This window comes from Microtus pennsylvanicus, chromosome 2, assembly GCF_037038515.1.
Source record: "Microtus pennsylvanicus isolate mMicPen1 chromosome 2, mMicPen1.hap1, whole genome shotgun sequence".
In the NCBI taxonomy this organism is placed as follows: Eukaryota; Metazoa; Chordata; class Mammalia; order Rodentia; family Cricetidae; genus Microtus; species Microtus pennsylvanicus.
This window is the reverse complement of record NC_134580.1, coordinates 32,940,093-32,962,011: the sequence shown is the minus strand read 5'-3', so window position 1 is coordinate 32,962,011 and position 21,919 is coordinate 32,940,093. Positions and strand designations below refer to the sequence as shown.

Below are 21,919 nucleotides of genomic sequence, written 5' to 3'. Positions count from 1 at the left end.
TAAGCCTGATTCTGCCTTCTGCCCAGGAGCAGGCGGGGAGCTCTGAGTCATCCCACGGTCTCAGAGCACTCTCCTTCCGATCCCAAGCGGGAACACAAACATAAAGCCAGAGTTTTCACTGGTGGCACAGCCCCAGGAAGCTGCGCTTTAAAATGACACAACGTTTTTTCTGCTGCTGTTGCCGAATCAGGAAATCTCTCTACAGCACGCCACCAACAAACAGCAAAAATCTGTGTTAAACTCTCTCTCCCTTATTTTTAAGACTTCTCAGGTTTTTTGTGGACTCAGTTAGCCACACGTCTGGGCGTCATTTGTAGTAATATGGACGGCGGCGGGGTTGCGTCCCCAAACACCCCAGCCGCCTGCCCGGCTCGGCTAGCTTATGCCCCAAATAATTACACGGACACTGTATTCTTTTAAACACTGCTCTGGCCCATTTCTAATCATCTGTGTAGCGCCCCTAGGTGTGCTTACCGGGAAGAGTCTAGCCTAAGTCCATCCTGGGTCGGAGCTTCATAACGTGCGTCTTCCCTGGAGCAGGTAGCATGGCGTCTCTCTTGCGTCTGCTCCGGAGAGGAGAGCTGTGGAGTCTGACCTCACTTCCTCTTCCTCCCAGCCTTCCCTTCTGTTTACTCCACCCACCTAAGGGTGGGCCTATCAAATGGGCCTAGCAGTTTCTTTATTGCTTAAACAATGAAATCAACAGATTGATATATGACACTCCCACATCAACAGCCATGTCATCACATCATGTCATCACAGCGTGTCATCACATCCGTGTCATCACATCATGTCATCACATCATGTCATCACATCATGTCATCACATCATGTCATCACATCATGTCATCACAGCCATGTCATCACAGCGTGTCATCACATCATGTCATCACATCATGTCATCACATCCATGTCATCACATCATGTCATCACATCATGTCATCACATCATGTCATCACATCATGTCATCACATCATGTCATCACAGCCATGTCATCACATCATGTCATCACATCATGTCATCACATCATGTCATCACATCCATGTCATCACATCATGTCATCACATCATGTCATCACATCATGTCATCACAGCCATGTCATCACAGCGTGTCATCACATCATGTCATCACATCATGTCATCAAATCATGTCATCACATCATGTCATCACATCATGTCATCACATCATGTCATCACATCATGTCATCACAGCCGTGTCATCACAGCCGTGTCATCACATCGTGTCATCACAGCGTGTCATCACATCATGTCATCACAGCGTGTCATCACATCCGTGTCATCACATCATGTCATCACATCATGTCATCATAGCCATGTCATCACAGCCATGTCATCACATCATGTCATCACATCATGTCATCACAGCCATGTCGTAACAGGCATGTCATCACATCATGTCATCACAGCCATGTCATCACATCATTCATGTCATCACATCATGTCATCACATCCGTGTCATCACAGCCGTGTCATCACAGCCATGTCATCACAGCCATGTCATCACATCATGTCATCACAGCCATGTCATCACATCATGTCATTACATCATGTCATCACAGCCATGTCATCACAGCCATGTCATCACATCATGTCATCACATCGTGTCATCACAGCCATGTCGTCACATCCATGTCGTCACAGCATGTCATCACATCATCCATGTCATCACATCATGTCATCACATTATCCATGTCATCACAGCCGTGTCATCACATCCGTGTCATCACATCATGTCATCACATCATGTCATCACATCATGTCATCACAGCCGTGTCATCACAGCCGTGTCATCACAGCCGTGTCATCACATCCGTGTCGTCACAGCCATGTCATCACATCATGTCATCACATCATGTCATCACAGCCGTGTCATCACATCATGTCATCACATCATGTCATCACATCGTGTCATCACATCATGTCATCACAGCCGTGTCATCACATCCATGTCATCACAGCCGTGTCGTCACAGCCGTGTCGTCACAGCCGTGTCGTCACATCCGTGTCATCACATCATGTCATCACATCATGTCATCACATCATGTCATCACATCATGTTATCACAGCCGTGTCGTCACAGCCGTGTCGTCACATCCGTGTCATCACATCATGTCATCACATCATGTCATCACATCATGTCATCACATCATGTCGTCACAGCCGTGTCATCACATCCGTGTTGTCACAGCCGTGTCGTCACATCCGTGTCATCACATCCGTGTCATCACAGCCATGTCATCACAGCCATGTCATCACATCGTGTCATCACATCGTGTCATCACATCGTGTCATCACAGCGTGTCATCACATCATGTCATCACATCATGTCATCACAGCGTGTCATCACATCCGTGTCATCACATCATATCATCACAGCCATGTCATCACATCATGTCACCACATCATTCATGTCATCACAGCCATGTCATCACAGCCGTGTCATCACATCATGTCATCACAGCCATGTCATCACATCATGTCATCACAGCCATGTCATCACATCATGTCATCACATCATGTCATCACAGCCGTGTCATCACTTCCGTGTCATCACATCCGTGTCATCACAGCCGTGTCATCACTTCCGTGTCATCACATCATGTCATCACAGCCATGTCATCACATCATGTCATCACAGCCATGTCATCACATCATTCATGTCATCACATTCGTGTCATCACATTCGTGTCATCACATCATGTCATCACATCATGTCATCACATCATGTCATCACATCGTGTCATCACATCGTGTCATCACATCGTGTCATCACAGCCATGTCGTCACAGCCATGTCATCACATCATGTCATCACATCATGTTCACAGCCATGTCATCACATCATGTCATCACATCATGTCATCACAGCCGTGTCATCACATCCGTGTCATCACAGCCATGTCATCACAGCCATGTCATCACATCATGTCGTCACAGCCATGTCGTCACATCCATGTCATCACAGCCATGTCATCACATCATGTCATCACATCATGTCATCACATCATGTCATCACAGCCATGTCATCACATCATGTCATCACAGCCATGTCATCACATCATGTCATCACATCATGTCATCACAGCCATGTCATCACATCATGTCATCACATCATGTCATCACAGCCATGTCGTCACAGCCATGTCATCACATCATGTCATCACAGCCATGTCATCATAGCGTGTCATCACATCATGTCATCACATCCGTGTCATCACATCGTGTCATCACATCATGTCATCACATCCATGTCATCACAGCCATGTCGTCACAGCCATGTCATCACATCATGTCATCACATCATGTCATCACATCATGTCATCACAGCCATGTCATCACATCCATGTCGTCACAGCATGTCATCACATCATCCATGTCATCACATCATGTCATCACATCATGTCATCACATCCATGTCATTACAGCCATGTCATTACATCATGTCATCACATCATGTCATCACATCGTGTCATCACATCATGTCATCACATCCATGTCATCACAGCCATGTCGTCACAGCCATGTCATCACATCATGTCATCACAGCCATGTCATCATAGCGTGTCATCACATCATGTCATCACATCCGTGTCATCACATCGTGTCATCACATCATGTCATCACATCCGTGTCATCACAGCCATGTCGTCACAGCCATGTCATCACATCATGTCATCACAGCCATGTCATCACATCATGTCATCACATCATGTCATCACAGCCATGTCATCACATCATGTCATCACAGCGTGTCATCACATCATGTCATCACATCATGTCATCACATCCATGTCATCACAGCCATGTCGTCACAGCCATGTCATCACATCATGTCATCACATCGTGTCATCACAGCGTGTCATCACATCCGTGTCATCACATCATGTCATCACATCATGTCATCACATCATGTCATCACATCATGTCATCACATCATGTCATCACATCATTTCATCACAGCCATGTCATCATAGCGTGTCATCACATCCACCTTTGTCAAATGGCACCCAGGAACTGAGATCATATTGTTAGGCTGGCTCAACAGATGTTTTAACCTGATGAGCCATCTTGCCACCCTTGTGTGTTTTGTTTTGTTGAGACAGGGTCTCCTATAATGAAAACTGACTCCCAGACTGGGTGCATAGCTAAGGATGACCTTGAGCACTCCATCTCCCGCCTCAGACTTCCAGGCTGATTCCAGCTGTATGCTACCCCAGTTTATGTAGTGCTGGGGATCAAATCCAATGCCTTGTGTGGTTTTTTTGTCTTTGTTTTGTTTTGTGGTGTGTGTGTGTTAAGTTGAAACTAATGTGTTACTTTAAGTCCCTCTCTAAAATGACCTTTTCCCAGGCCCATTTCTGAATCTTGGCTTTATCCTAGAGTAAGCTTTTTCTTCCTGTCCCAATCTTGGCAAACTATCCAAATCAAATATACCCTTCAGAGTCTATATTATTCTTTCAATGAAATACATGGGACATCCAGCATAGCCCCGACACATGCTTGTTGATCAACGTCACTTCCTGTTGCCCTGCGCCTTCCCTGAGCATGGAAGCTCAGTGGATATCTATCCTCTGACTGGTACCACTGATCCTTACAACAACAGAGTCTGAAACACAGAGCATAGTGTGCTGACTGCTGAAACTTGAACCCTGGATAACCCAGTGAGCTCCTCGGCTGTCTGTGCCTCATTCTTGTATGTAAAATGGGAATGATAATGGGGCCTACATTACATGGCTGTTTAAAAACACTGTAAGCACCCCCAAATATAGAAGTTGTTATTATTTTTAGCTCTTCTTGAGGCTGAGTATTTTTATAGGCTTTAATTCTGATGGAAGACAAAAATGAACATTTGAGACTCGAGTCTTTGGACAGGCTTCATTCTCAGCTCCCCTCCAGCAGCTTGTGCTCATAAATCCTGACTAATGACACAGATATGTCGCCTTAATGTTTGTGCAGCCCAGTGACTTAATGTTTAAAGATGAAAGGCGCCCAAGGACAGCACCAAATACCCTATCCACTACAGAAAAACATGGGAAAGGAGAGATGCCAGAACCTACTGCAGCAGATAATTAAATCAGGCAGCTAGGAAGAGGACAGCCATCCTTAGACTGGAACTATTTGTGTATTTATTATTTGTGAGACAGGATCTCCCAGGTAGCCCACAAACACATTGGAATCTCCAGCATTGCTTTGCTTCTACCTCTTCAATTGCTGGGATTACAGGTGTGTCCACCACACCTCACTTAATCATTTAGAAAATACAGAGACAGGGAGAAGTTTGAACTCTTCAAGAGTTGGAGGTGACCCATAGAAGTGAGGAACACCCAAGTCCTTAAGTGACTTGGGGTGTGGGAACAGTGTGAATGTTTCACCTTTTCTAAAAAAAAAAAAAAACCATAGCAACGACTTGTATACTTGTATTGTTACTCTAATTGACTTAAGCCAGTTAAAAGGCTTGGGCAAACAGGCTTCTCTAAGTAGCTTGTTTGTGAGCTGTGACAGGTCCCACATTATGCCAAGCTCCCTTTTCAACCACGCGCTTCTTATTCCACAGCTCCCAGTCACCACCTCAGGCAATGCACCCTCTCCCTAGACCTAGAAGCCACACTAGGGTAAGCACGTGCAGGTGTGTGTGTTATCAGACTCCTTGGTACAGAAATCCTTACACTGGAACAAGATTAAGCTGTGAGACTTTTTACAAGATCTGTCAACCCTGAGGTCAGAGCAAGTTAAAAATAAAAAAATTAATAACAGTTACCACCACTGTGAGTTCCCCATCCCCAAGGTGATGAGCCAGGGGGTATAGCTCATAGCTAGGATCGAGCCTGGCAGAGTTCTACGGTTTCATAGCCTTAACACTATACGATTTCTTAAACAAGTTTCTTCTTTTGTAAGTGGATATAACACTACAATCTATCTAGTAAGTAACTGCAAAGCGAACAAGAAGGCTGTGCTGGAAGTTGCTGTCCCGCTGAAAACACAGTACAGAGCGCATTAAAGCCTTCAACCCTATACTAAGCACGGTACGAACCAAAAGCCACCACAAGATCAGCCCGCCCTTCCTGAGGAATCATGGGCCGTGAAGTCCTTCGGTAGCTACACCCTTCTGAACTTCCTCGGAAGTGAGAACTACATCTCCCAGGATGTCACGCTGAGTCTACCACCCCCCCCAGCCCCCGCCCTCTTCCCCGCCCATCGCGCGCAGCCTCCTGGGATTTGTGGTTCTGAAGGTACAGAACTATATGGTGTCAAGTTACAGAAGAACCACACGCCCCAGAAGCTCTTGCGCCACTCTTCCCCTCCCCTCCTGAAGTCGGGGGCTGTTTTTGTTGTTGGTGAAAGGTGAGGGGAACAGCTGATCCGTCTGTGGGGTAAGAAACTTGGCCTAACTGAGGGTGGGTTTATGTGGGGGTGGTCAGTCCGCTTCTTAGCCTGCGAAAGGCTAATCCGAGAGAACTGTAGAAGAGGACGGTAGGAGAGTTTAGGTTTTAATACTTTACGCACTTAAGAAGCCAGCCCCACGTTTCGGGTGTTGTTGGTTTCAAGGGGGCCTTGAGGGTTAGCCCCCGCATGGTCCTCACTCTCTTGCGAGACCTTCTCTGTAAAGCTCGATCTACTTATAGAAGCTTGAAGGCACTGAAATATTCGCTTAATCTTTTCTAGGCAAGTCGTTGCCCTCACAGACCTTCCCTCTCTCACCCATATCCAAAGATCCAAAGGCCTTTACTGCGCCGAGGGGAAAACTTCCAACTTGTAGAATGCCAAAACACTTAGACCTACAGTGGGAAGTGACACGCGCGCGCACACACACAGCTTTTGAACGTCGGTAACTGACCACATACACTTTAAGTGTCCAGGACGTTCAGTCACGGAGATTGTTTACAGCTGTTACAGATTTTTTTTGTGGGGAGGGAGGGGTTCGGGGGTTCTCGACGCGTGGAGTTTTGTAGACTAGACATTTCACATTCACCCTACCCTCAGAAGAGCTGTGTTTGAAGAAAACAAGCTGGATGTAATGAGGGATTTTTCAGAGATGGAAATCAAAAAAAAAAAATGACATTGAAACAGGTTTAGTCCAGCTCTTTTCAAGGAAGAAATTGTTCGCTCTTGCATTGCTGGCCCACCTTTCTCCCTCCATGGAGTGTCTAATTTCTTTTAAAGTTTCTCCCCACCGTCTCAGCCTGGAGTGGGTTTGTGATGTTTGGGGCGTGCTTATGACTAGTGAGGGGTGTTGGACACACCAACTGCACCTGGCACAGGAAGCGGATCTGCAGGCTGGAGAGAAGAGGGCTGCCTCACAGCTCTCGATTGGGGAGTAGTTTATTTTTAAAGCTGACATAAAATGAATTTCATTATGACATTTTCAAGCATGTACATCATCTGTTCTTACTCATCTCTGAGTACTTTTGTTTTTTATTTCAGCGTGTTTGTGTCATGTGTGTGTGTGTATAGACGCAGGTGTGCAGAAGTCCCAGGACAACCTGGGGAAATCTGTTTGCTCTTAACCCATGTAACTCCCAGCGAACTCAAGTTGTCGGGTTTGGTGGCAGGCACCTTTCCCACCAAGCTCTCCCACCCCGTCCTATGCCCACTCCATGGTTTCCAACTAACTCTTCTGGCTAACTTGGAACTTCCTTCCCACTCCATCCTACCTGTGTAGCCTTTGTCACCAACCCAAGCATACGGCAGGATTTAGACGCTTAGAATTGAGGCTAAGAAGAGCCAGCAGGGAATAGGGAGGGGATAGGAGAGCTTAGTTAACATCCAATCAAATCGCTGCGTTTCTAGTTCTGCTCTGGGCAAGATGTGGGGGGAAAAGAATGTTCCTTGTACGCTCACCCTTTTCTCAGCATTGAATGGACATTTCCCCTTCTCGGGGCCCCTTATTTACCCAGTTTCCAACCTGTTCCCTGCCTAAGGGTGGAGCTTTCCTGGCTCCAGGCCCCCACATTCCATCTCCCCACACCCCCACCTTCCTGCTGAATATTTCACTCCACCCTTGAACTACCACCTCCAGAATTTTTGACTTCCTGGAATAGAATTTGAGGGACAGAACTTGTCTTTCCCATTCTCTTCCTCTCTGGTTCTCAGAGGAGAGCCCAAGCGTGCTTTCTTCTGCTTCCGTGGAGTTGATCAGGACAGACAACTTAAGGACGGGCGCGCTAAGATCAGAGGGCCTAGAATCAGGATGCTTTCTTCTGCTTCCGTGGAGTTGATCAGGACAGACAACTTAAGGACGGGCGCGCTAAGATCAGAGGGCCTAGAATCAGGATGCTTTCTTCTGCTTCCGTGGAGTTGATCAGGACAGACAACTTAAGGATGGGCGCGCTAAGATCAGAGGGGCTAGAATCAGGATGCTGGTCCCTGAACCATATTCTAGCTCTGAACTCCGTGTCATCAGAGGTTAGTTTTTGTTTTGGGGATCTTACCTGGGTACTCTAAGGTCAACAAGCTTAGGCACATGTAGGGGAGACCTACTCAGACTGGATTTTCAATTCCAAAGCCAGAAGGTCCAGGGAGTTGGGTGGAGAAACCAAGAGAATTTGGAATTCCCAAGGATGTTGAAAAATGAATAGGAGGGACAACCGGGACAGAGACTTGGTCAGTGGGGCAGCGAGAAGGACTAGGAATCAGATAAGTGAGGGTCTGTAAGCCCGAAGGGACAACATGACAGGGTGGGAAGTAGACACAGGAGGTAAGACCTGTGCCTCAGAGATTAAGAGTGATACCTTAGGGGTGGAAACCAGAGGTGTCCTGTGTGGACAAGGACTGTGGATCGAGAGGGAAGCTGATGGAAAGACGTAAGTATGCCAACCCTTTTTTCCATAGGACAGCAGGCATCTTGACGGCAGGATGGAAGAGTCATCCCTGAGCCGGGCACCATCCCGGGGTGGAGTCAACTTCTTGAATGTGGCCCGGACCTACATCCCCAACACCAAGGTGGAATGTCACTACACTCTGCCTCCAGGCACCATGCCCAGCACCAGTGACTGGATTGGCATTTTCAAGGTATGCCCAGACCTTCTTCTGGCTGAGGCTTTTGGGACACAGGTTGGTTAGAATGAGAGGTTGATAAGGAGAGGGGTGGCAGAGATGCCAGACAACATCTGTGTAAAGCTCATCTCCCCACCTCAGCCTTCTCATGCCTCGTAACATACTCCCCAACTTTACCTGAGTCTTAGCATCCTCGGTACCTCTCGTCCAGTCACGCCAACCCTTCTGTCACCACACCTTTCTCTTTCAGGTGGAAGCGGCCTGCGTCCGGGATTACCACACATTTGTATGGTCTTCAGTGCCAGAAAGTACAACCGATGGCTCCCCCACTCATGCCAGTGTCCAATTCCAAGGTATGAAGAAAAACGGGAAACAGATGGAAGTGGTACTTCCGGAGAAAGTGTTGGGCTAACAGGCATAAGAAGTACAGAGGATGAGGAAATGGGATGCAGGTAACTCCTCACCACCGGGCCTGATGGTGTTCCCGTGTCATCCCAGCTGCCGAGGAGGCTGGGGCTGTAGAATACCATGAAGCCAGGATATCAGTGCCGGCAACGTACCAGACCCCAGCTCAAAATAAATAAATAAATGGGCCTTATGAGACTTTTTAGCAAGTTATCACAGGATTAGCACCTAGCACTTAAAGAATCCCATAGAAGGGTGGCTTTAGAGGATGTTTACCCCAAACACTCCCAGTGTGGAACAAGGAAAAGTGTGACATCAGAAAAGAGTGGCCTTAGCAGTCTCAAGACCTAGATTTAGACCCCAGCTCTCTGCGTTACAAGCTGTCTGTCACTGAGCAGCCCTGCCTGTAGGAACGATACAGGGATTTAAGGTGATCTGGAACGTTGGTAGGGAGCGTGGTACGTGCTGGCACTCATTGAGTGGCTGTTAGAGTCAGCTAACGAGGAGGGAACGAGTTTGAGAAAGAAGGTGCTGGACACGGAGCAGGAGGAAGCCTGTGCCAAGGACCAGTCCCAAGGGAGTGGGCAGTAGGGTAAGGGGTGACACCTCTCCTCCCCTAATAAGAAAAGGGACCTGCTAGCCCTTGAGAGCCAGAGGTGATGCTGGGGTTCTGGGCCATTCTTCCCACAGCCAGCTACCTGCCCAAACCAGGAGCCCAGCTCTACCAGTTCCGATATGTGAACCGCCAGGGCCGGGTGTGTGGGCAGAGCCCCCCATTCCAGTTCCGAGAGCCAAGGCCCATGGATGAGCTGGTGACCCTGGAGGAGGCTGATGGGGGCTCTGACATCCTGTTGGTTGTCCCTAAGGCCACTGTGCTTCAGGTAAGAAAAGAATAACAGACTCATTCCTCAGCCAGGGATACCAAGGACAGCGTTATAAGGGCACCTTATGCTTCACTTTCCCGTCTCTGTCACCTCGACTGAAGACTTCACTGAGAGTTACCAAAGGTCTGCTCTCCAGAAACTAAGCCTTCACATAGACACAGGCGCTACCATTATTGGCCAGTGTAACTCAGGCTTCCTAGAACTGAGCCAGCCTTTTCAGAGAGACACTGCCCTCTGGGTCCTACAGGAGATCCACAGGCTGGAGGGAGGCTGAGAACCACCTCTAGCGTGGGTAAGGCAGGGCTCTGAGCTATCCCAGCTGGTACCAGAGGTGCTGACACATGGCTCTTTGGCAAGTCAGATATGACTGCTCCAGTCTGAGGTTTAGTCACAGGTAGGATAACACACTTAGTATTTTAACATTTCTTTATTCATGTGTATCTGTGTATGTGTGTGTATATATGTATATTTGTGGGTACATATATACCATAACACATGTGAAGGTCAGAGATCAAGTTATGGGAGTTATTTCCAGAGTTGGTAACAAGCACCTTTATCTAAGGAGACATCTTGCTGGCCCAGCCATGGTACTCTTAACCACCACCCTCAGTCACTTTTTCCCAGCCCAGGTTTGTGTACATGCATGGATACAGAGACCAGAATGGAGTGTCCTAGAATACTCTGGAGCTGGAGTTCTGGGTGGTTGTGAGCTATCTGATGTAGTTGCTGGGAACTAAATTCTGTTCTCTGGCATAATAAGCTGAGCTGTTCCTCTGGCCCTCGTATCTTACTAAGTGGATACTAGAAAATTTAAACTAAAAATGTGCCTTATATATTTCCACTGGGCATAGAGAAGATTGTTAACAGCAAAGGGACAAGGCTGGGCGGTGGTGGCGCACGCCTTTAATCCCAGCACTGGGGATGCAGAGGCAGGCAGATCTCTGTGAGTTCAAGGCCAGCCTGGTCTACAAGAGCTAGTTCCAGGACAGGCTCCAAAGTTACATAGAAACCCCTGTCTCGAAAAACCAAAAAAAAAAAAAAGCAAAGGGACAGGGACGAGTATTGGGAAGAGAATCTGAGGGAAGGTGAGGGACAGGGACAGGTAGGGCCGCAGGAATTCTCCAAATGGGAGAGCAGTTGCTCAGAAGGTGGGAGTTAGTAGCTGCTCAGTGATGTAAAGAAAGCTCTTCTCTCTGGAGCCAGAGTCTGATGAGATACATGGACCAGCACAGTAGGAAGATGCTTCACCTGCTGCCGAAGTCCTGCCGGACACTGGCCTCACAGCTGACAAGCTCAGGGGTCTGACTACTAAAGAACTATGTTGGAGATTCGCCCAAGTCTGTCGTTGACTCCATTGAGATAGGTGAATTAGAACCCCCTTGCCTCACAGACACCCCTTCTCCTCATGCTCTTGCAGAACCAGCTGGATGAGAGCCAGCAGGAACGGAATGACTTGATGCAGCTGAAGCTGCAGTTGGAGGATCAGGTGACAGAGCTGAGGAGCCGAGTGCAGGAGCTGGAGAAGGCTCTCTCCACTGCCAGGCGGGAGCATTCAGAGCTCACAGAGCAATACAAGGTGCGGGTTGGGGCTGGTGGGGAATGGGGCCTAGACCCAGCCAGGCGGAGAAAGGAAAAATGTCAGAGAAATAGGTTTAAGGGTAATGAGTGAGACTAAGCTCCAACAGATAAGAGGTATGTTCCTAATTTGCAATAAGACTCGGTTCTTTGGACCCTGGCATTAGTCAGGTAACAGTTTCTCCATTCAGCCTTTTCAAGGAAGGTGGCAGGACAGAGGTGGGGGAATCTAATGTTAAGCCCGAGTCTTGCGCTCACCCTCTGTCTTTCTTGCCTTCATTCCAGGCACTCTCTCGGTCCCATGGGGAGCTCTCAGAAGAGAGGGACATCCTGAGCCAGCAGCAGGGAGAGCATGTGGCTCGTATCCTGGAGTTGGAAGATGATATCCACACCATCAGTGACAAGGTGCTGATGAAGGAGGTGGAACTGGACAGGTACGGGCACCTCCCTGAGGCCTTCACTCTATCCCTGTTCTTCAGCCCTTCATGATCTCATACAGGGAATTCTAGTTAGGAGGGGTTTCTTTCTGCCAGTCCTTTATCTGTCTCTCCTAACGCTATTCTGTGTTTCTCATCGTCAGAAAGATGAGTTGTATTTATTGTATGGAGAAGCTAAGCAGAATTAGAGATGGGATATTTACAAGGAGAGTGCATAGGAATGCACAGTAAAAATACTGATTTCAGCCTTTGCTGCAGGGCGATGCATGTCCAAAGTTCCATCTTCCAGGGCAACTCAAGCGTCACTTGAGTCTAGCCTGGGAAACATAGCAAGTCTTCATAATGTAGTCATATAAATACGTATGTATGTTTATGTGTTATATATAACCAAATCACATATTTAAAGCACAGGAGAATTAGACTCCATCCTTGTTATTGGAAATGGTCGATGTCACAGCTCAGTGGTAAAAACACCTCTGAGTGTGTGCAAGGCCCTAACTTCCAGCACTATAAAAAAAGAGAGAGAAATGTTTAAGTTTGTGACCCTGGAGTATGACAAAAGATATAAATCACAGAATCTTTTCATTGGTCTGTTTGTTTTTTGAAACAATCTCACTGTGTGGCTCTGGCTGTCCTGGAACTCACTGTGTAGACTAGAATGGCCTCAGACTCAGAGATCCGCATGCCTCTGCCTCCTAAATGTTAATACTAAAACCGTGGACCACCCTGCCTAAGTTACAGAATCTTAACACCAAGAGTGACATATGTTATCCAATAGCTGTCACTTCTGTGTCTATTTATAGAACCAAGCTCTACTCACTGGAGAGGCAGAGGCAGGAAGATCACCAGTTAGACCTTCCTGAGCTGCATAGTGAGTTTTAGACCAGCCTGGGCTACATGGTGAGTTATAGACCAGCCTGAGCTAATGAGTTACAGACCAGCCTGGGCTACACAGTAATTTGTAGACCAGCCAGGGCTGTGTAATAGATAAGTTCCTGAAAAGAAAGAAGAAGAAAAAAACACCACAGACCACAGTTATCACAGTTACATCCAATAACTAGCATAAATACTGACCAACATCCATGCCTGTCTTTCAGATTCTTTACTATGTCCAACACTCCAAATCTTTTGTTTTTTTGAGGCAGGGTTTCTCTGTAGCTTTGGAGCCTATCCTGGAACTAGCTCTGTAGACCAGGCTGGTCTTGAACTCACAGAGATCCACCTCTGCCTCCCGAGTGCTGGGATCAAAGGCGTGCGCCACCACTGTCTGGCCACTCCAGTTCTTTTGTTTATATCAAAGAGTATCATCAAGTCACTTTGATTCCCCTCAGCATTGTTGGATTTTTAACAACCGCTGTAATCTTTGTGAAGGAAGGAGCAGCTCTGCCCAAGTCTCAGGCCGTCAGGAAAGCATCTGAGAGGTTGCTTCATAACATACTCCCCTTACCCTCGTCAGTACAATGTCTGTGTTGGCAGAGACACCTGGACCAGGGGTCCACAGACTGTGCCTCACACCACCTGTTCTTACATGATTTGGAGGCTAATGATGAGATAAAAGAAGCATGATATTTTATAGTAATGGAAATGATATGATATGTCAGTGTTCATTAAGTAAGGTTTTATTGGGCCATGCACATCTTTGTACACACTGTCTGTGGCCTCTCCCAAATCTGCGCTGTCTGATCTATGACAAGTTTAGAATCAATAGTGATTGTCTGTTGTCTTTGAAAGACTGGATTTCAACTCTTAATTGAGTGGAAACAGAGCCATTGCTAGAACATCCTGTACAGTGGTCTATAAAGAGGAAGTTGGGCGGTGGTGCACACCTTAATCCCAGCACTCCTGAGGCAGAGGCAAATGGATCTCTATGAGTTCAAAGCCAGCCTGGTCTACATAGTGAGTTGCAGGGTATCCAGGATTGTTACACAGAGAAACCCTGTCTCAAAAACCAAAAATAAAAAAGGAAAGAAAAGCAGTTTATGACTATGCTCTAGAAAATTGCAGGTCAGAGGTGAGGTATTTCAGCCCAGCACTGTTGACTCATATTGACAGGGTTAGAGACTCAGTGAAGGCCCTGACTCGGGAACAAGAGCAGCTCCTGGGGCAGCTGAAAGAATCCCAGGCAGACAAGGAACAGAGCAAGGTAAGAGATTCCAAGTGGGTTTACTTTCTTTTTTAGTCTTTCAGCTAGTGTTCATTGAGTCCCTTCTAAAAGCTGGGCACTCCTGAGGGTGAAAATGTAAAGGAGACCCTGCATATTCTTTCCTCCATGGTACAATGCCTGCCCAAATCACAGTGTCACAATAAAAACCTAATCTAGTGCCACAGGGTTCCAGAGAGGTAGATGAGAACACATCTTACTGGACTTGAGAAGCAACTGTCAAGTGCATACTTACAGTGATGGAACCAGAGGATCCCTGCAACTTGGTGGCCAGCTGGCAAGTAGAGAACATTTGAGGAAGACCCCCAAGGTCTAGACCGACCTCTGGTCTGCGCGGATGCAGGCATGCACATGCTATCAAAGCGGGGATGTAAAGGCCAGGCACGATGATGTGCTTGTTGTGGTCTAGCACTCAGAAGGCTGAGGCAGAAGGATTTTGAGTTCAAGGTCAGCCTAGGCTGAGACTATCTAGGTAGTCCAGAAAGAATGGAGGAATTTAAGCTTTGAACACCTTGAGTCACAGACAAGCAGATGGTAGATGATGGCAGTTTTTAAACTGTCAACCTTATAGTCCCAGTTTACTCTTCAGTTTGATAGAAAATACAAAGGAAATTTTATTCTGAGGATTACATAAAAATAAAGTAACCTAAAAGCACACACCAATGGAGCAGTGTTCTCCACTGTGTTGACTTATGTTTTAATGCGCTTCCAAAAACAGTTTTTAATAATTTAGAGCAAGGTTAGAGCAGAGACTGTAGTTCAGTGTTGAGCAAGGCAAAAAAAAATATGATGAATTAAAATATTTTCAGAACCTTCAGTGGCTTTCTCAGAACCCTGGGCTTCTCTAGAAAACTGCTCACACATGAAAAATGGAATTTGAGCAGAGTGTGATGGTACTGTAATCCCAGCACTGGGGAAACCGAGGCAGGAAGATTGCCGTAAGCTTGAAGTAGCCTTGGCTACATAGCAAGACCTTGTCTTCAAAATATAAAACAATACAAATTAAAAAAAGTAAACAAAGAAAGATGAAAGAGACAGCCTAAGGGAATGTGCATATGCAGTGTGAGGGAGGTGGGCATCACCCTGGAGTCTGCAGAGTTTGAGGGAGGTGGGCATCACCCTGGAGGATCTGCAGAGTTTGAGGGAGGTGGGCATCACCCTGGAGGATCTGCAGAGTTTGAGGGAGGTGGGCATCACCCTGGAGGATCTGCAGAGTTTGAGGGAGGTGGGCATCACCCTGGAGGATCTGCAGAGTTTGAGGGAGGTGGGCATCACCCTGGAGGATCTGCAGAGTTTGAGGGAGGTGGGCATCACCCTGGAGGATCTGCAGAGTTTGAGGGAGGTGGGCATCACCCTGGAGGATCTGCAGAGTTTGAGGGAGGTGGGCATCACCCTGGAGGATCTGCAGAGTTTGAGGGAGGTGGGCATCACCCTGGAGGATCTGCAGAGTTTGAGGGAGGTGGGCATCACCCTGGAGGATCTGCAGAGTTTGAGGGAGGTGGGCATCACACTGAAGGATCTGGAGTTGAACCTTTTTCACCTCAGTGAAAAGTGCCTAAAGAATTGTACTGAGAAGTGCTGATCACCTACTAGAAAATAACTAGTTACAACACTCTCCAGTCATCCCATAGGAACAGCCACGCCTGAGCTAATGTGGTTATGGCCATAATAAACAAGAGAAGATAGTTGTGGCCAGGATGGAGAGTGGAAAAATCTATCACTTTCTCCTGTGAACTGCTAGGGAGAGAAGAGAAGCAAGCATAGCACCCATATGTTCAGCTAGGTGAATTAAGAAGTGCTCAGTACAGCAGACAGAAATGGCAGTGATCCCAGGACCTGTAATATCAGCACGCAGGTGACAAGCAGGAGGAGGATTGTGCGTTAGTGGCCAGTCGCAGGACCGTAGTGCAGGAAGAGGGACTAGAGACCCAGAGACTCAGGGAAGGAGAAGGTCTGTCATGAGAGGTGCAATATTCTGTCCTGGTTTAAAGGAGAGTGAAAAAGCACAGTGGGATGCTGCTGCCCAAGAACTCAGGCTGTGACACTTCATTCAGGAGCTGAAGCTAGACGCTCAAGATTGAGACCCTTTGAGCTGAGGGCCCAAGAAGAGCTGGCAAGAGCTGACGGCTTCCACTTGTACTGAATCTAAAAAATGGACCCCGCCTTCTCTCATCACGCGGGCAGGAAGGCAACTTGCCCCTGGTGCACCCACACTCCTCCCCTGATCCTTACCTGCCTCCACTTCCATCAGGTCGAGTTCCAGATGGTCCGAGAGGAGAACTGCCGCTTAACTGTAGAGCTGCAGGAGGCCAAGGGCCGGCAGGAAGAGCAGGGTGCTCAGGTGCAGCAGCTGAAGGAGAAGGTGGCCCACTTGAAGGGCACCCTGGCTCAAGCCCAGCAGAAAGTGGTGAGTGAAGCTTTGTAGGTGATAGGAAGAGTGGGAGATCCAAAGTAGTCTAGACACGTTTGGGTGTCCAGAGAGAAGAGGCTGAGACAGCTAAGGTAAACAACGCCGTCCTGTGTGCCGATGAGGGGGCCCCGTCCCACAAGTGGTTCACAAGAAGGATCTGATGAGGGGGCCCCGTCTCACAAGTGTTCACAAGAAGGATCTGATGAGGGGGCCCCGTCTCACAAGTGATTCACAAGAAGGATCTGATCTCTGTCCTTTTTCTCTGGAGGCCGAACTGGAACCCCTGAAAGAGCAACTTCGAGGGGTCCAGGAACTTGCAGCCTCAAGCCAACAGAAAGCTGCCCTTCTTGGGGAGGAGTTGGCCAGCGCAGCGGGAGCCAGGGACCGCACCATAGCTGAGCTGCACCGCAGTCGACTGGAAGTGGCTGAAGTCAGTGGCCGACTGGCTGAGCTCAGCCTGCACATGAAGGAGGAAAAGTGCCAGTGGAGCAAGGAGCGGACAGGGCTGCTGCAGAATATGGAGGTAGAGGGAACTCTGACCTGTAGTCAGGTGCTCTGGGAGGAGGGGAGAGGAGCGGAGACCCTTGGAGGACATGAGGGGAGGTACTCTTGATTTCCAGGCATGAACCAGCCCTAACAAGGAATCCCAGTCCTGATCACCAAAATACCTTTCCTAGTGACCATCCTTGTAGGAACACTCACTGTCATGGGCACCGGGCCCTGCCCACTCCTGTAACACAGAGCTCCTGCTTCAGTGAGGAGCAGAAGTAAGGAGCTTGCTCAGACACAGCTTAGCCCCCAGACATAGAAGAACGGGACCCAGCAAGGGCAATGCTATTTCCTGACATCTCTTGCCACTTCACCCCCTCCCTCCCATTGTCCTTTGTACCATCTCTAGGCTGAGAAGGACAAGGTCCTGAAGCTGAGCGCAGAGATCCTCCGGCTAGAGAAGACCGTACAGGAGGAGAGGAGCCAGAGCCACGTATTCAAGACTGAACTGGCCCGAGAAAAGGATTCTAGCCTGGTGAGGTGCCCTGCCAGCTTGGAGTCAGTCCCCTGTCCTGAAGGATTAGGGCCCCTTTCACGGTCTCTCGTCGGTCTCTTGGCTCTGAAGTACTGTAATGACTTGCAGCCCTCAGGGTTTGAGTGAGCACATTCCCTTTCTGCTCACAGAGTGCACTTCTGGTCCTGGAGGGATAACCCAGGAGAGTTATGGGGTGACTTATGGAATTCACCCAGCCTAAGACAGTTACCTGGGGCCACATTTGAGAGGTAGAGTCTAGGACTTTAGCCTGAGCCCTGGGAACCAAGACAGGGGCCCTGTGGAAGAAGTGCTTTGTGTGTGGAACAAGAGAGAACCTAGTTGAAGTTTTGGACCAGGTTCTTGGTGGCACATTGCAGGCTCCAGGCTCCATGACCCTTTTCCCTCAGGTGCAGCTGTCAGAGAGTAAGCGAGAGCTGACAGAGCTGCGCTCAGCCCTCCGTGTGCTCCAGAAGGAAAAGGAGCAGCTGCAGGCAGAGAAACAGGTAAGACTCGTGTGCAGTTCAAGCCCTGGATGCCAGAGCCAAGGGCTAGGGGACTCAAACTTCTGTATCATCTTGGTAATCTCTTGGCTCAGAAGCCGGAATCTCTTTGAGGATGCAAGGGCTGAAAAGGAGGCACAGACTCCTCTTCGGAGCTAACTTTGTGCAGGGGAAGAACACCAGAAGGGATCGGGGTGCAGGGTAGAGGAGAGCTCCCAATTAAGGGGATCTGCCTTGTGCAGCTCCACCCCATGGTGGAAGCGTCTACGATGTCATCTGGAGCGTGGAAAGATCGGGGGGCCGCAGCGTCGGCCCCTGCAGGCTTCAGCAGCTGCCTGTTTGCTGCCCACCCCAGGAGTTGCTGGAGTACATGAGGAAGCTGGAGGCGCGGCTGGAGCAGGTGGCAGATGAAAAGTGGGATGAAGATGCTGCCACAGAGGACGAGGAGGCCACCGCTGGGCTGAGTCTGTCCCCAATCTGTGACACCTCTTCCCCTTGCCCCCTCTTTGAGGAAGTGGCCTGGCCTTCCCTTCCCTTAACCAGGGCCCTCTGCAGTTGAACTGTCCCTGTGGCTGACCTTTCTTCTCTGTCTGCCTTCCCTCCCATAGATGGCCCTGCAGCCCTGTCAGACTCAGAGGATGAGTCCCCAGAGGACATGAGGCTCCCTTCCTATGGCTTGTGTGAGCGTGGAAGCCCAGGCTCCTCTCCCCTTGTTGTCATCAACCAGCCAGCACCCATTGCTCCCCACCTCTCAGGGCCAGGGGAGGACAGCAGCTCTGACTCAGTGAGTAGTTAGAGCCCACAGGCACTGTAGTAAGCAGGCAGGAGAGTCCCACGCGAGCCAGGGCAGAAAGCCTGCACCACACAGCATTCTTACTCTGGGCTGGAGGAGGCAGGCCTGGCCTCTCTTCAACACTACTAACAGGACTAGGCTTGGTGGTTCAGGCCTTCAGACCCAGCACTTGGAGAGAGTTCAAGGTCAGCCTGGGCTACTTAACTCTAGGCCAGCCAAGATCACAGATGTAGTGAAATCTTCTCTTAAAAAAAAAAAAAGACTACTAACAGAATCACCCATAACCCAGGCCCACTCAATAACCTCAGTGCTTCCAGCCCCAGCCTTGCCTCAGTCTTCCTTCCACCCTCTGTCCAGCACCAGCCTTGGCTTCTCTGCCCTTACCCACCCCAGAGTGTCACTTCCCTGCCTCAGAGCACCACCCAAATCCAGTGCTGTCTCTCTGGTTCCAGGAGGCTGAAGATGAGAAGTCAGTCCTGATGGCGGCTGTGCAGAGTGGGGGTGAGGAGGCCAGTCTCCTGCTTCCTGAACTCAGCAGTGCCTTCTGTGACATGGCCAGGTGAGGGAAGGAGGTCAGGTGCGAGCAGTCACAGTACCGTTGTGGTTGGCAGAAATGTCAGCACCGCCACTGGTCCCAGGTGTTTTCACGTTCTCTCTCTCTCTCTCTTGCCTGGCTTCTGTGTTGTTGTATCATCATCTTCTGTGGAGCCCAAATTACCCTGCTTCCCCTCTCTCCTGCTCCTATCCCCTCCCCAACCACCAGGTAGGTACCTAGGTCTTCAGGAAGAAAGAGCGTGACCAAAGCTGGAGACCGTGGAGACCACCATCCAGCATCTGTCTGACAGTGCCTGAGATGTTCCTCATCTCTGACTTCCTGGGAGACTGGGAGGGGACCAGGGGTGGGGGTGTCCTCAGGTGTCAGGTCCTAGTGAGGCAGGCAGAGCCTTAGGGAAAAGAGCATTATCACCTGCTTGGGGCAGAAAGGACCTGTGCTGTCATCGCTCTCTCTGCTGAGCAGGAAGATGAAGAACAGTGTCAGACTCATTTTCAGCCTCATTAGGCAGCAGACGGAGATGGAGGGAGGAGAGCAGGAGGATGGGGGATGGGTTCTGTACCGCAGACACCGGCAGGGGCTCATGAAGAGAGGACATGGCCATCTAAAGAACTAAGGCCTCCAGTATCGTGGGCAGAAAAATGCCGTAGGAGAGGCTTGAGCAGAGAGTGACCAGGATGGCACATTGGGAACAAGAAACACATGGGTTTTGTTCCCTGAGGTCTCCAGGTCAAGAAGGCAACAGAAGTTGGACATGGTGGTGCCTGCTTGGAGTCTCAGCCCTTGGGAGGAAAGGGAGGGGAATGAGGAGCTCAGGGGTCACCCTCTGCTTCATGGCAAGCTTGAGCCCGATATTAAAGATAACAGTGAAGGCACTGGAACACCCTGACCCTCTCAATTTTCCTCATCTCTCTCCAGTGGCTTTGCAGTGGGTTCCCTGTCGGAGGTCGGCACTGGGGTGTCAGCCACCCCTCCCTGGAAGGAATGTCCTGTCTGTAAGGAGCACTTCCCTCCTGAGAGTGGCAAGCACGCCCTGGAGGACCACATGGATGGACATTTCTTTCTCAGCACCCAGGACCCCTTCACCTTTGAGTGATTTCACCCCTCCCTAGTATGTAGACACAAACTCACACACAAATATGAGCTCGTGCCCATTTTCCATCACTCTGGGCTCTGTAATATTCTGTTCCTACAAACCATGCCTGCGTCCTGCTTCTGTCCCGGGCTTTATAACTCCATCTTCTATCCTGACTCCTCTGTCCCAGGCAGGGATCTGTCTTGGAAGCAGTGGCTGAGTTTACTCTCTGAAAACAGTTTATAGGAACCAAGATGAAGGGGTTTCCCCTGTGGGAACAGAATTATTCATTGCTAGCTCAAGTACACAGCTACACACACACACACACACACACACACACACACACACACACACACACCCCCTTCTGATGCCCGAAAGCCAGCTCTTGGGCACCCCACCCTCTCTAATTCAGAGTTTGTTTGTTTACTCGAGTTTTTTCTGGGCCTGCATGGAAGCAGCAGCATGAGCTCATGGGGTCTTTTCAGTCCTTGGCTTCACTGGTTCTCTCTGTTCCCCACCGCTTTACACACCTGTCCAGCCTCTCCCATAGCTATAGGTCATAAGTTTGGAAGTTTCTTTTGTATTTTTAAGGATTCCTGTACCTTCTCATACCACCTCATATCCAAGTCCTCAGATGGAAATGTATTTGTGCCTTTTGTGAGGGATGGGGTGGGGGACAAAGGATCCCAGGTGCCCCCATTTCCCAGCCCTCTCCAGGCCCCCCACAGCAATAAGAACCCCTCTCCCTTAAACTGCCCTCCTTATCTGTAACTTGGACAAATATATTTATATGATACGTGTTACTGCTGTCATACAGTGTGTTCTTGTCAAGAGGCATCACTATGAAAAAGAGGGCCTCAGGCTCCTGGACACTGGTGGGAGGAAGGGAAATGATAGACAGGCACATTACAGTGGGTCTGGCCTGCAGCATATTTTTAACGATAATGGGATGGGAAGGGACATGCGGGAGAAGGCCAGGTTTCTGTTGCTCATGCCTGCACCCTCTGTGGCCACCTCTGTCACACCCTGGGCCGATAGGTATACACCTTCGAGTTCTGTCTAGTGAGATCTGCCCTAAGCTGCAAAGTGT

At 49.0% G+C, this 21,919-nt stretch overlaps 1 protein-coding gene across 1 annotated transcript; it reads left to right on the top strand.

Moving 5' to 3' along the window:
- The first annotated feature begins 6,317 nt into the window (after positions 1–6,317).
- Calcoco1 (calcium binding and coiled-coil domain 1) lies at positions 6,318–21,630 on the top strand. The gene is made up of 15 exons (XM_075960834.1): positions 6,318–6,389; positions 8,848–9,027; positions 9,263–9,365; positions 10,108–10,298; positions 11,719–11,877; positions 12,162–12,310; positions 14,366–14,456; positions 16,726–16,881; positions 17,153–17,407; positions 17,783–17,908; positions 18,316–18,411; positions 18,764–18,872; positions 19,017–19,192; positions 19,654–19,760; positions 20,673–21,630. The coding sequence occupies exons 2-15, from the start codon at positions 8,872–8,874 to the stop codon at positions 20,848–20,850; spliced, it is 2,052 nt and encodes a 683-aa protein (XP_075816949.1). The 5' UTR covers positions 6,318–6,389; positions 8,848–8,871; the 3' UTR covers positions 20,851–21,630.
- Positions 21,631–21,919: the final 289 nt, after the last annotated feature.